Source organism: Stegodyphus dumicola, chromosome 6, assembly GCF_044657685.1.
Source record: "Stegodyphus dumicola isolate Sdum_Otavi_A_Nest chromosome 6, ASM4465768v1".
Taxonomy (NCBI): domain Eukaryota; kingdom Metazoa; phylum Arthropoda; class Arachnida; order Araneae; family Eresidae; genus Stegodyphus; species Stegodyphus dumicola.
In genome coordinates this window covers 37,078,661-37,094,408 of record NC_140773.1, presented here as the reverse complement: position 1 = coordinate 37,094,408, position 15,748 = coordinate 37,078,661, and the positions used below count along the sequence as shown (strand labels likewise).

Genomic DNA, 15,748 nt, shown 5'->3' with positions numbered 1-15,748 from the left:
ATTGCAATCTATCCGTCAAAAACTGGAAAAGAATATGAAGCAGATTTGGCACAGAAATTTCGAATTGCATTTATTCGATAACTGTTTTCTCTTTAAAAATAGAACATTTTTTGCAATTCAGTAAAATACATTACTAAAACATTCCATAAGCTGCACTGCATAATTATACCGTATAGTTAATAACATTGGATTGAAGGTGAATTAATGTTTGATGCAGACTTCAGCTCTAAATATTTCAAGGTAGTAAATATTTGAAAGAAGTTTTAAAATTTTATAAAAAAGGAAAGATGCCGGTAATGACTGAAATTTTAGAATTTACCTGGTTTAAAAATTTACATGTTTAAAAAAATGTTCCGCTGCATTAAATACATATGTCACAAATTATTAAAATCATAACACCATTCAAATAAGAATTGAATTACAAAAGTGTACAAGTAATAAATTGATATATTTGCTATTGAAAAAAGTTAAACTTATGTTATGAACAATGACTTAAGATAGATTCAAGTCACAAAGGGCTTTCACAGCCTTTGGCCCAGGAACCTTTGGCTAGAAACCAATCAAATGGCAATAGCATAAACATTTGCTATTGAAAAAAGTTAAACTTATGTTATGAACAATGATTTAAGATAGATTCAAGTCACAAAGGGCTTTCACAGCCTTTGGCCCAGGAACCTTTGGCTAGAAACCAATCAAATGGCAATAGCATAAACAAAAATAATGCATCATTTTTTAATTTGGAAAAAGTACGCTTTCCTGTTTGCTTGGTGGTAAAAGACTGTTAGAGGTGTAATTTACAATAACCTAACATAACCAACCAAAGTTGCGGAATTCCTTATTTAAAATATTTAAAGTGTAGATAGTAAGTCTCATTAATAAGCTGAAAATAAGCATTCATTAAAAAACTGCAAAAGCAGAAAATTTGTTACGTATGTCTAGATTTTTTATTGCTCAAACTGCAAATTTGTTGAAATAGTGACATCTTCACTACACAGTTTCCTTTCTTTATGAAGAATCCATATCACTGGAAGAGTAGAAACGCGAGATAGAAATTTATTTTCCAGTATTCATGTTGTATAAATTAACTAATTTGAATAATTTTAAAATATTTTATAGTCAGGAAAAATTATCAAAGTTTATTATGTTTGCAATACATTCAAAATGGTATTAAAAATTTAGACATTAAGTATAAGCATCAATCAATTTGCATTATGAATACTCTGTTATTAAAGAAAATAGTTTTCAATATGAACTCAAAATAACATAAAAAGTGTAACGTTAAATGGTGTTGTAATGCAAATAAAAATATTTACTATTGTAATAATGACTAATGAAACTGATGAGTTAATGTTAAATAGGGGTAAAATTACAGAAATGGAATTTGCTGGTTATCCATACCTCCTCGAAAGTATTCACGAAGTAACACACTATGTCTTCAAACTGCAGCCCTGATATTGTCAAACTGTATTTATATGGAAGCCATGTAGGCCATATGCGTTTGTGCACATGCATCTCTACCTTTCACATTCGACGATGATTACTCTAATTGGATGATTTTTTAAACAATCATTAAAGTACTATGGAGTTTGCCGGCTTATGAAAAAAGGCTTTGCATTTCTTCAGAAATATGGCTTTTTGTTCAATAGTAAAGATTGCAAATTTCGCATTCCATGAACTTGTATTTCTTAAATTTTCAAATTTTATAGAAAATGTTAGAATGCGAGATTGGTTGAAAGATAACCATACCTCGTTTATAACATCTATTCGCTTCCTTTTATTACTGAATTTTGCCAATTCTGCGACGTGTTTTAAGCGAAAACAGATAACTGTGTACATGGAGAGGAAACGAGCATCTACAAATCCAGGTTTGTGGGTGATGCCAACTTTTTACAATTCTCTGATGTTTTTTAAGAGAACAGATCTCTGTGTAGCGCAAAAAATTACATAAGTTCTTAAATTGTAAGTATTTTATTACAAATGTGTTTCTTGATTTTCTTTTATCTTATTGCCTCTTTTACGGAGTTATTACTGCACCGCCAGTTTGAAAATGGCTTTTGCATATTAGCTTGGCGAAACATTAGTCGCCAATAAGTTCGCAACTTTTCAGATTGCTCGGATAATTCAAGTTCCCAGAAATGTATAAAAATAAGAATTTGAATTAAAATTGTTAATAGCATAAGAAATGTAGCTCAAACAATCATTGTATTTTAATAATACAATGATTGTTTGAGAATATAAGTATGGCGAATAAAGTGTTGTTTCAAAATCGCAGCAGAACAGACCTCTGAATTAATTATTCCTTTTACTTTCCTTATAATAAAGATAATACCCAACACAACTAACAGCAAAGATGATATTTTTTAACATTTTATTACGGAATGCTTTATGTAACTCTCAAGGGGCCATGTGACTTGGTATAAGAAAGAGAACATTTTCGAAGAAACTGCCGTAGCGCAACCCTTATTAGCCGTCAGTAAATAAGCATAGGAAAAACTGCTTCCGATATATAGCCGATATATTTATGTTCACCGAACAGTGAAATCATTTGTTCATATATGGTTACGAAAACTGTATGACTTAAGAATACGAATCAAATTGTAACTTTAACAGGATATTATAATACTATTTATGTTAAATTATGAATATGGAATCGAAATATTAAAATTTTTTAAAGTATCCAAATCAGCATTATATAAGAATAGTCTTACATTCGCGATATTCTTTGATAAAGCGTTAAAAGCTTTCCCTGAAGAATATTTATAGCCATACGCCTTTGCTGAAACAAGAACCTTTCAACTTAATTCGGCTGAATACTTGAAACGTCACTAAAACTCTTAAAAATTACAGTTTTACGTTTATTTTCGAAATTATTTAATGATCGGAATTTATGTTCTCTCTTTTTGAAATTCTGTAATAATGATTTAAAAATTTATATTATTTCATGCAGTAACGTTTCTTACATTTTCTATGGCTTTAATCCTAGAATGTTTGTCTGTAATCCTTTTCTAATCCCTTTTTCCTTCCATTTTGAAATAAGAAAGAAATTTTAATGTATGTTTCTGAAGTTACTTTTCGATTTATTATTTCCTCAGTCTGAAAGTAGTTATATGCTGTAATACATCTTTTTGAAGAACATCATTTCAAAGTTAATTAATCTCATGTGACTCAAGTGCGTGTGTATTTATCTAGAAACAAATGTGAAACTGAAACTTTTATCCAATTATATTTTAATCAAATGTTTTAGAAACCATAATAGTGTATTTCGGCAATATTACGTTTCTCATGAGAACTTAATTTCACAGTCCTTAATCTAACGTCAATAACATAATCGTGATTTTTCTAATACAGTAAGACCCCGCTTAACGCGGGGGATACGAAGTAGAGCGTAATGCGAAACAGCGCTAAGCGAGGCTATCTTAACATGTAAATAATGGGGTTAGGGGAAGACGGATAAAAAATGGTTAGGCATTAAATTTAATGTTTTTTTAATAAAAATAAAATCAAACATTTCTTACAAAAATAAAAACAATATAAACGCATATACTTTTAAAAACAAATAAAATTCTCAGTCAAATCAGTCTATTCTGGGTTTCCAATTTTCTGCCTTTTTGTCAAGAAGGCATTATGATAGATTGGCTTAATGGCATATTGCGTTCAATTTCGTCGTCAATCCATATAGACAGTCGTTTTTCCATTTCCTCTATAATGTTATTTCAAGAACGGGTAATTCTAGTTGCAGAGCTTGACGTAGTTGCAGTTGCCGATGACAGTATTTTTTCTTTATTCTCAAGAATTGTCCTTATTGTTGAAGTTGCCAAAATCAATGCAGCACTAATTTGAGATTGACGTTCACCAGAATCTAATCTTCTAATCACTTGCATTTGAGTTTCCAGTGAAATGCATTTTCTGGTTGCTTTCTTTTCTTGTTTATTATTATCACCCATGATAAAAACTAAAGATCATAATATTTGTCACTGTATTAATCGTTATAGTATTATACAAATTTAAACTTACAATAATGTCAACAAATGTTTCAAATGATAAAAATGCGTCCACAAAGCTTCTTTCTCCCACTAATTTAGATGATTAAATACTTAAAACTCATTTCTAAAATTATTGAACAACTGTTGCACCTATCTCAGCGCTTGCATTGTTTAATTTTACTAAAAATTATCATTAAACAAAAGTACTTGTTGAAGCTCGCGACACCCTCTTGAAGAAAAATTCAGATTTCAAATTTGCATTGTGTATGTAACTATAACTTTGAATGATGTAAAATACGATGTACCTAGTGTTTTAATCTTGCAGCTGAAAACCATAGCCGGTGGATACAGCTCTGTTCCCTTAATTTAATATTCTTGTAGGGCATATACATATCTAAAGTGTTTGAAGGCATATTTACTAATAGTTGCCAATGTGCTAATAGTTATATTAATTATTAATAGCTGCGAATTGAGGGAATACTTACGAATGCGTGCGAACTTCAATAATTAAAATCATACTTTCATATTTATACCAGTACACCTGAAATTAGAACAAAAACGCTGCGGTTAGAAAAGTTGATCTTAGTAGAATAGACAATATGATAATAATGTATGCATTAAAATATAGGCGCTAGGTTACTGTTTAGTTTTCAGATTCGGTTCACCATTACAAGCTTTTTCATTTTCATCAATAAATTTTTATCATTTATCCTGCCGTTTTCAGTTTTGATTTTTCTTCCTTTTAACTTATAACGCCTTCCAGCTGAGGATTTAATCAATGTCCAAACAGCCTGCCTTGGAAATTTATCACAGGAAAGATCAGATTCGTTTTATAACAAACTCTGCCTGTTTACATACGCATCCAGTCAAATCTTTTCTGTGAATGTATTGATGTTATTAAAAAAGTTAATAGAACTATTAAAATTATTCACACGAATTGCAGTCGTGCTTCACTTACATCACTAATGGTCAGTTTCAGCAGCAGTACAATAAACAGTAGAACCGAATGTGTTTTAATTTAAGCATTTCACAGTTACTGCCACTTCCATATGGTTTGTGGCCAGAGTAAAGAGTGTAACAGCCAATGGATCTGTATTTGGAATCGGCTACTTCATTTAATTACATCTTGGAGATCGCTCTGTTCCGTGTCGCTGACATGCTCCGTGTCTGACCATATCGCTGATTCGGAAATGGAGTTCCTGAAAATACGCGAATTTTTATAAATGTAAACTGTTTTTGCTGAATAACAACACTCCGTCGAGCCAAAAGTAATATCGAGAGTTCCAGGACAAGAGAAGAAAATTAAGATACTTTGGATTCCTTCTTCTGGATATTCTCCATAAAAATTGGGGTGGAATTGGGGAAGGTCTATAAAGAGCCCAAGACCTTGTTCAGTTGACATTGGTTATCTTTTTTTTTGATCATGATTAATTCGTGGCCTTAATGATCTGAGTATATAACTCAAAATCAGGAAGGGTAAGTAATAATATCATCAGTTGTGTCTGGTACAGCCATAATCAGCATAAATAAGATAAACATAACCGTTTTCGTGCTACTAATATTTCGATTTTAATTTTTATAATTAATTTTGTGTATGAATTATTTTTCAATGAAAACAAACATTCGCATTTGATTAAAGCACATCGTTTTCAGCTTACATGCAAAACTGTGAAACATGTAAATTTATAAAAATATCCCAAATTTTTGCCAATATGTTTTCTTCTCTATTGATATTCGTTGTCGATGTAAATGTCAATTCGCCTTCGTAAAGTAAAACCAGAAGCAACGCCTTTGATACTACAGGAAGATTTCAGCTGTAAATAAATGAATGAATGCATGATCCTAAAATAAACGAAGACTCCTGAGCCATTAATTTCTTCTTTGAATTCCTTTGCAATCCTAAAACATTGGCCCACCAGCGGCCGAACGGTACAGTCAGTGAACGTTTTTAGTTAGGTCCAAGGTTCGGATCCCTCGAAAGGGCTACATGGGCGTTTTTCGTGGTTTTCTGCATGTGTAACGTGTTTCTAGCTTAAGATAGTTTCTTTCTTGAGCTAGTTTCTCTTAGAAAGTTCTCCACTGAGACATCCCTCTCCTTAAGCAAATAGCCCTTGAGGCTCAAATCACATAATCACATAAACCTGAAAAACTGTCCTTTCAGACGATTTTACTAGTTCGAATTTAGGACAATGCCAGTTTTCCCAGTTAATATAGCCGTTCGAGCGTTACGGGTTTAGCCCTGAAATTTCAGAGTTCCTCAAACAGGCATGAATGAGGAGCACCTCCTTGATTGTAATTTTAAAACGTCCCCCTTACTTTATACTTATTTTTCTTCCAAGTCCTTCTTTTTCTTCCAATTCCTTCTTTTTCTTCCAATTCCTTCTTTTTCTTCCAATAGGGATTCTCAAAATGGGATAGATCAGAATTTGGCAGAAATTTTCACTTATAACGAATTGGAGAACCGTCTTACTATACGCCGGAATGGTACATCCAAAACCGTTGGAGAGATTTTGGCCATGCATTAGTCAATATACCTTCAAACAAAAGAAGGCATTACTAGAAAACTATAGCATTTTTCCTCTTCTGTTAACATCTTAGGCCATCAAATTTGCCTTTGTTAAGTACCTACGTGTTTTGCAATACCTTCTGTTACATACTGATACTCCGTATAGCAGCTTATTTAGTGGCATTTACTTTAAATATTACTGAAAGTTTAATTTAATTAAAACACTGTTATATCTTGTCTTTGATTTATATCACATGCATTCGCCCAGATTAGAAAATATCACAACTTGCAATTCATAGCTTTGTAAGCGAAAATCCGCTTCTCTGTTGGTGTACTAGTACCATTCTGTAAGCGAAGAATTTAGTATTGGTTGGAGGCTACAGGGACTCCCGTTGCTGCTCAGTCATAACTGCCCTTTTTTATAACGATTATATAAGTATAAAACCAAGTATCTCGTTTAAAAGAATTTGATTTTGGTAGCTATACATTTTAAGGTAGTCGCCTAATTATTGCAAATTATTGTTGATGAGTAATTCCTTTGGTTTCGTAAAATTTCGCCTTTCACTAAGAATGGTCTGAATGGTCACCAAGTTTTCTGAATTTTAATTAATGTATGTGTACTTGAATTTAGTGAGGGCAATACGACACGAATATCCAAAAGTATCTCCTAGTGAAGTATCGATAGCTTACCATAATTCTAAGAACAGTCCAAGTATTAACGTTAAAAATCTAACAGTATTACATTACAATGATTATAAAAGTGTGTCTAACAAAGATGGGCAGCTTGAAGGTTTTCGTGGTTTCCAAAGATTAATTCCAAAAATTAGAAGTAGCAGAGCCGCATGGAAGCCTGACAAGAAAGAGTAATACAAATAAAAGATAATTAAAATGAACTAGCATGAAAAGAGATAAAGATTTTCAGTTAATGACAGAGAGTTAAAATGAAATGCCACAGATCGTTTAAATTTGGGAGAATTGATGCAGTTCAAAAACTGAAATACTGGATCCAGACTGAATTTAAGCCTTGGTAGTTTCCTTATTAATGTTAATATATGACATTTTTTTTTCTTAAAAAGCAACTTTTCATCAAGACGTTCCTCCTAAGTGCTTTATCTAATAATTTTGTATAGATATCTGTAAAACCTATAACTCTGTTAAATTGGATTAGATTTAGATATCTTTTAAATTCTTTTATTATTTAAATTATATTAATATGTTTAAATTAAAATGCTATATTTCGTTTAAATACTGATATCTGTATTCAATACGAGGGTGAAAATGCGGTGTAATTAATATCGTAAAATATTTCATTCGTCGCTGACTTAAAACTGTGTAGTAATTATTGTACTAAAGATTATTTCCTGAAAATGTATTGCTTTTAGTGAACTCTGAGGAATATATACTATATCAAAATTATTTCGAAACCCTGAAAGTTCTTACTTTCGACATACCGCTCAAGAGAATACCTTAATTCTTAAATAGTATTATTCTCCGAATAGAAGGCAAATAACGTTTATTAAGTTTGATAAAGCACTCAAAGGATATTTGTCATAATATAGAATACTGCTTTTAAGTATTTACTGGTGAAAACTCATTCTTTCGAAAGGAATAATTTAATTAGTAATATATGCGCACAGATATTTATTGTATGAACTGTTATTGATTTGAATAGTGCTCTAAATTTCACAGTGACTATATTGTACATTGATAAAGTAAAATAAATTCAGTAGCATATATCTTGGATCATTGTCGAAGTTAAGTAAGTTCCATTTTCGTTTTAGCTTGGAACTACTGTATATTTCATGAAATGTATTGCAACATTCCATAACTATTAAAAGTTTAATATTTATTTCACTTTGAATAAAGTGAATCTACAACAACCGAAGTAAAACCATTGAAGATTCATTACTTCATCTAGTGCTTAATCCTTAAACGAATATGTGTAGTGTATTATCGATTGCATAGTTGCCTTAGGTGAAATATGAGATAGGTGTCCTTACAAAAAAGGGGGATATATTTAATAAACTGGTAGCCTTTAAGTTAATTTTTACGATAAAATACTGGACTTAGTTGCTGCTTAAATGACAGTCTGGCATGTTCTTTATAGACAACTGCCTAAAATTAAGCATTAAATATTGAATGTTTGTAATAATAATGCCCACAAAATTATCAGTTTAAATTTATTGCCCAAGGAGATATTCTCCTGACCAATTAATTCCTTCGCAATGGTTTTATAAATGTATAATTTATTTGTTTTTTACAATATAAACTGTAAAATTCCTTCACAGTATAAAACATACCAAAGAGGTCTCAATAACAGAATAACAAAAATTACTGAACCGGCTTCCGAAGCACTGATTAAAAATTGTGCAGAATAAGAACCTGTTGTTAAAGGCTAGTTAGGGGGCCTGTCAATTCTTCTTTCAGTCTCCATTCTACAGACATACAGAAATACAAGATAAATCTTGGGTGATATCCCAGCAAAATTGGGGGTGAATAATATAGTAATGATAATTAGCGCTTATAGTAGAAATGGCATTGTTTTTTATTAGGGCATTTTTCTATTCAATACAGTTTTTCCTTTGGTTCTCTCTAAAACTAAAATTTAAAGAACAGTTCTTGAAAAAAAGTTCTTTAAAATTCTAATTGAATATAACCTGAAACGTTTCAGTAAATCTGTAAAATAAAGGGAAAAACTTTTCAATTTGGATGCCCTGATTAACATCTCCATTGCATTGAAGTTCTTCCTAAACTCAATGAAACACCTTCATAAATGTGCCTCGTCTTAAAACAGCCGGCAACTTTTTTCAAGTCGGACATGTTTTGGAAAAACAGAAAACTCTGTGTTCCGGAATGAAGGTGTCTGAAGCCTTACGAAGATCAGTTTCTAATTAATTAAACTTTCCTAAAGGTGTAGGCACGGTTATGCAAAAATAATTTCATCAAAATGCAAATAGAATCATTTGCATTGCTAATCAACGAATCAAACATTACTTGCATAGCTGAATCATAAGAAAAATGAGGGTCTTTCTTAGCTTGCTAAACTTTTTAAACATATTTTATCCTTTTATCTATGTATTCCTTTCCCAGTATATAATTTTGACATTTTTTACCATTATAATCACTGTTTTAATAAAAATTATTTATCTACTGCTAACTAAACATATTTCTCAAACTGGAAACAAATTCTTTATATATAAATCGCTACTTTTATATATTTATACAGCATATACATATACCAGGAGAGTTTTCTTTATTTCGTGTAGCGTCACACAAGTGAAGAGAGCACTTGAAGCCATCTCTACATATAATAAAAGAAAGAGTGTTTCTGTGTGTGTCTTTCGTTCGCGCTGCGCGTAAGCTAATAGACCCACAGCTACGAAATTTGATACATAGGTGCATCTAGACAAGAGCCAGTGCACCTCGAAGCGATGTTTTCGAAATTTGAATTAGAACTTTTTATCTTTTGTGACGAAATCGCGTCTCTTTGATTTTTGTTCAACTTTCATCCTTGCGACTGTTTTTAGAAAAAGAATTTTGGAAAAATGATAATATTTTGTACTTTAAAAACAAATTTTAAATGAAGCTTCCGAGTACACTTCTCACATCTCACACCTTTAAAAAATGTGACTTTGGCAACAATTTTCCTGTCTTATTGTTGTTGATAGATTTTTGATGAAATCGCATCGTTTTCAATAGTTTCACTCTTTTAGAAATATGGGTTTGGGAACAATTTTTCTTCGTATTTCTTATGTCACTGTTTTTAAGAGTTTATTTCATTGTCATTTATATATATATATATAATGTTTTTATTGATTTTTTTAATAAAGTTGTTCTGCAGAGTAAAATTCTGCGCGGAATTTTGTTTTTTGAGTTGCTTTCATATTTCATTGTCATTTATGTATATATATATATAATACATTTTTATTGATTTTTTTATAAAATTGTTCTGCAGAGTAAACTTCTGCGCGGAATTTTATGTTTTTTGAGTAGCTTTCATGTTATTTTTTGCTTATTTCACTGCTTGTAAGATATTGTAGAGTTTTGCATGATTTTTTTCCTTTAACGGAAAATTGGTTAATTTTATTACTAGGATAATTAATATTTGTATTAAGGGATATTGCTTATTTCATTGTAATTTTGTTATACGTAATAACTTTTTTTATGAAGTTGTTCTGCAGGTAAAATTCTACGCAGTTTTTAAATTTAACGTTGGTGTTCCCTTCAGCCATTTTTCCGGTATATTTAAAAGCCAGACGAAGGCTGGCAGCGACGCTGCTAGTACAATAATACATTTATACACAGAAAGTAGCTTAAATACATTTTATACACAGAAATAATACAGCAATACGTAAATTGATACGGAAACTTATGCAGCAGTTATTTATCCGGCTTCAAATGCTTTGAAATAATTAATCATGCAAAATAAAAAATCTAAATTTGAATTAACTGTGTTTTGCAGCATTGTTCCTTTTTATTACTTCCACAGTATCCTCTTTCAAGTATTAAGGCGATTGACTTTTGTTTTTATCATTTTTATTTCTTTATCAAGCAACGTAAATTTATTTCATAGATTAAATAATGAATATTTTAAAAAAATGACGGATGAATCGTATTTTATTTAAAAGTATTTGGAAATAAAAGTTCAGAAGAAAGTTGATCTACTGAATTAACTTATAATACTGTTTTTATCTTTTTAATAGACTTACAGAATCGCTCGCGGTAAGGTATGGCCTCTGATTACAGGATTATGTCTAGTCACAGCAGTGTTATCAGCCTTCTTAGATAACGTTACAACGACTCTTCTGATGTCTGCTGTAGCAATTAGGTAAAGATTTTTAATTTCATATATTTTTGTTTATGTAATATATCTTATTTGTTTTCATTAAGCAAGCGCTACAGATCTCGGAGTATAGAAATTGTGTACATCTGTATTTTCAATCTTTTTTATAAAGTTATCATGAATAGGTTTCATTCCTTTACGACTCGTAAAATGTTTCACATTTTTCGCTAATCGCATGTTAAATTAATTACGACTCCACCTGAAATCTGTGAACAAACATTTGTAGAATTTAATCATCGGTGTCGGTCGAAAACACCGCGGAATAAACAACGCAAGGCGAAAACGTAGTGGCACAAAACATCCCGGGAGAAAATAAAGCAAAGAAAAAAAAAACATCGCGGTACAAAATATCGTCGTCGAAAAATAGTGTTTAAAAAAACATCGTCATCGAAAATATCGGGATAAAAAAATAAAGTACCTACAAATCATCACATGACGATAACATCGCAAACATTTGTTTATAATTCAGGCTTTAATAATTGTGAAAGTATACTCGCATAATGATTTGTGAGCGCAAGATGGAAAGAAGGATAATATTTATTTTCATATTTTGTTATTTACTAATAAATATTTGCTGAAAATGTAAAATGGAAACTTAAGCATAGAAAATTAATGCAGCTTATAAGCACTTAATAGAATTTTAAATTGACATAGTTATTACTAAAAACGTCATTAATAAATTACTTTTATATAAAGTTTTTCTGGTACTTTTTCCTGAAAAGTATAATCTGAAAAAGATCAGAAAAAGGAGAATAAGTAACTGCATGCTTTTATCTATAAAAAAATTGTTAAGCTAATTATGAAATTATTTTCTTAACTTTTATTAATCTGATACTCTTATAGTGAAAATTATTTCTTTTTTGTTTAAATTTCTTGTTTGGTTTTTATAAATTTATTAGTTGGCAAAAAATATGAAAGTAAAAATTATCCTTATTTCCATATTGCTCTCACAAATCATTATGGGAATATACATTTACAGTTATTAAAGCCTGAAAAAAAGTATGTCTGCGATGTTATCGTCATGCGATAATTTGTAGGTACTTTATTTTTTACCATGATAATTTCGACTATGATGTTTTTAAACCGCGAAGCTTCTGAAACGCTTTATTTTCGATGACGAAATTTTATACCACGATTTTTTAGAACTGCGGTGTTTTCTCTTTTGATTTATTTTCCCCCACTATGTTTTGTGCCACGACGTTTTCTCGGCGACGTTTTTGTCCGCGATGTTTTCGGCTGTAAGCAAATTCAACCAAAAAAGCTGTAACCAATTCAAAAGAGATTTGACAGTTTTCACTACCTTATGCATTACCTCTAATTTACACGTGCTACGTATAAACATATATGTATCATTATTTCTAAACATTTAAATGATGCTTTGTGATTATCCGCACTTTCACGAAAAATCGGAAATGAGTATTGAAGACTCTGTGAATTGGCGAAACACGTTTTGCTTCATATGTACTATTCTGTTTTAGATAATAAACAAGCATTTTATAAGAAGCAAGAAATTTTATGAGAAAGAACAAAACTCCTGTACGACCGATACATGCATTTTTACAGCAGGTGGATGTAAAAATGTAAATATCGGGATAAATATAAAGCCTGTAAATTCGCGTACTCAAGTTCCCGTATGGAAACGAATATACTGGAATATACACGGCAGTACTACCGACTGTTGGAGCCGGGATACGGGTAATCAGAATGTACTATTTGAATAAGAAACTGGCATAAAAAACTTCAAACAATACATACGATACGTAAATAAAAATATCTTCTAATGTGTTGTACACTAACTTCTAATTTATTGTAAGTAATATATTTGACAGACGCATATAATACCAAGTTCTCCACTACAAATACTACAGTATGTCAACTTTATATGAAAAGTAAAACGCTTTTAGTCCATAAAATTAAGGAATGTATTTTGTGCGCCATTATACCTAAAAATACATATATTTATAAGGATATAACACTTTGGGCACTATCAGAGAATTTATTTGCATATATTTGTTTTATTAAACATCTCAAATTATCGGTTTTTTTCTGGAATGTCTTGAGTTCTAATAATGAGAATTTTACTTCCTTTACGATTAAGTGGTGTGCTCACCAGTTACCGAGTGGTAAAGTAATTGAACACCGGTAGTTTGTCAGGGTTCGAATACTGGAGAACGGGCTGGCTGCATGGGCTTATTCGTGGTTTTCTCAGAGTGTTATTCGGATATGAGCCAGTCTCTTAAACAGTTCTCCAGGCAAGATAAGTCTGCCTAAGATAAGACGTCCCTCATCTTAGGCAGATAGCACTCGTGTGCTTTGCCATAACCGAATAAACCAAAAATAATAACTGTGTGATAGCTCAGTTTTAGGCACAGCGGTCATAGTGTTATTTTTATAGTTTCGTCGTTAGAGGCAATTGCTCTGACCATGACGTTCTTTGAAAACCTTCTTTGAATTTCCTTCGAAATAAAATAAAGAAACTATATCTGAAGCTTTTAAGAGATACACAGCAAGAAGTTTTTCTGCAGTATTGATGACCAGCTATTTTTATGTGTACCAAAACTTTTTTAAATTATCAATTCACCACAATTTTTAATTTTTGAATGGTGTAAAAGATTTCAGACATACAGTTCATTTAATAATGCAAACTAATCCCTTTTATTACGAGAAATATAACATTATATCTGGTTCTTGATCTTTCGACGAAGAATATGCGAAAAATATACTGGAGTTCAGTGTTGATAGTCGCTTCAAAATGGTGGAACGCAGAAGTTTTCAATATTTAATAAAATGGGATAACGGAGCAAGATACTGAAATCTTTCTCTCTGCATCAATGCCCTCTTTCAGTAGAGTTCTAACCAGAGAATGAATATGTAGTTGCGTTCTGTAACAAAACAAGATATTAGAACAGTTAGAACAAAAGACTCTATTCAAAGTAAATCAACGAGCAATTTTCAATCTCCCACAGTCTGGGATAGTGCTATTTCCCTTACCGCTATTGCCCATATTAAGCATATAAAGCAGTTAAGAACATAATCAAGTATATCAAGTAAATTTTTCGCTTTTTATAGAAACCTTTCAAACCCTAAGCTTTTATGCTTAGTTATATTTTAATGCATCTACAGTTCTATATTTATAATTATAGTGGTTAACTCTGCTAGCTGCTATATCGTTGGGCTTCTTTCGAATTTCACAGAAGACCTTGAATATTTCTAAGCGTATAGTACTGGGTAGTACGGAGCACCTAAAATATTGGCGATCCTGAAAGTTGTCTCCAGTGGTTTAGTGATAGGGAAAATAAGGGGAAGACTCTTTCATCCACTCCTCGGGGTGTTCTTCATTAAAACTGGGACAGAACTCCTCCGCTTTAGCTGATATAAAGTCTGCCAACCCCTGTGTTGCACCATGGGCGACGTTCTTGGTAATGGGTAATGAAAAAGCTAGTTGATCGATGGATAATGGCATTCCTTATGAACATGTTGAGTTAAAAGTATCTGGTCATTTGAAGCAATAACATTTACAGTGTGCTAATATTTAATGTAATTCCATCCGGAAATCAATTTTCGCATTTAATTTAAGAAACTGATAAATGTTATGCACAATAACCGAAAATTCTAGAATTTGTCAATCGCGTTATTGTTCAAATCATTTACAAAATATCTTATCTTATATCATATGAGAAATCTGATATATACATATTGACTTATAAGCCTCTGATTTAATAAATTTGTACGATAAATATGAAACTCAAAATTACTAACTTTAATTTGGCTACTTGTCCTACCTGGAATCAAAACGCTGTCACTGGAAAAACTACCTGCATTATGTCATGTGCTATGCCGTAAAGCTCCCGTCCAGTAGCAGGCCTAATTTAAACAGATGATTAAAATCTTTGGTTCATCTACTCTCTCGAGATGTAATAAGTTACATACTAAACTGCGGGATTCTCCTGGCATGCATAGTGATGTGTAAACGAACAATATATGTCCTAAGAAATTATTCTTCAAGAAAATGTTATGTGATGAATATCCACTTATTTCTGGCTTACCAAATTTCTATCTATCTACTATGAATCTTATTTGTATGCCAGCAACTCCTCTGAAAATCTCGGCCATGACTGCAAAATAATTGGTGCATTCTCTGCTCAAGTCCTATATAAAATATCGCATATATATGTATGTATGTATATACAATATGGTAGAATAACACGATTTCCCACTAATTTAAGATCATACAACATATGTATATATATACATACTCTGATACGTTATGTATATAGACAGGTAGATATTTATATAGGCTTACATATATATGTGTATGGCATCACCTATATATGTATGCATATGTATTCATATAGGCCTACTCAGTATTAAAAAGACTGCTAAGTCACTGTGGTAAAATTATATCATTTCAGTATT

The 15,748-nt window shown here is 31.4% G+C and overlaps 1 protein-coding gene across 2 annotated transcripts in view; it reads left to right on the top strand.

Moving 5' to 3' along the window:
- LOC118205142 (P protein-like) overlaps positions 1-15,748 on the top strand; it is a 175,424-nt gene that overhangs the window by 71,177 nt on the left and 88,499 nt on the right. For both annotated transcript variants that reach the window (XM_085818218.1, XM_085818217.1), the window contains exon 10: positions 11,193-11,317. In XM_085818218.1, the coding sequence (XP_085674344.1) occupies positions 11,193-11,317 (125 nt within the window). The remainder of the gene's footprint in view (positions 1-11,192; positions 11,318-15,748) is intronic.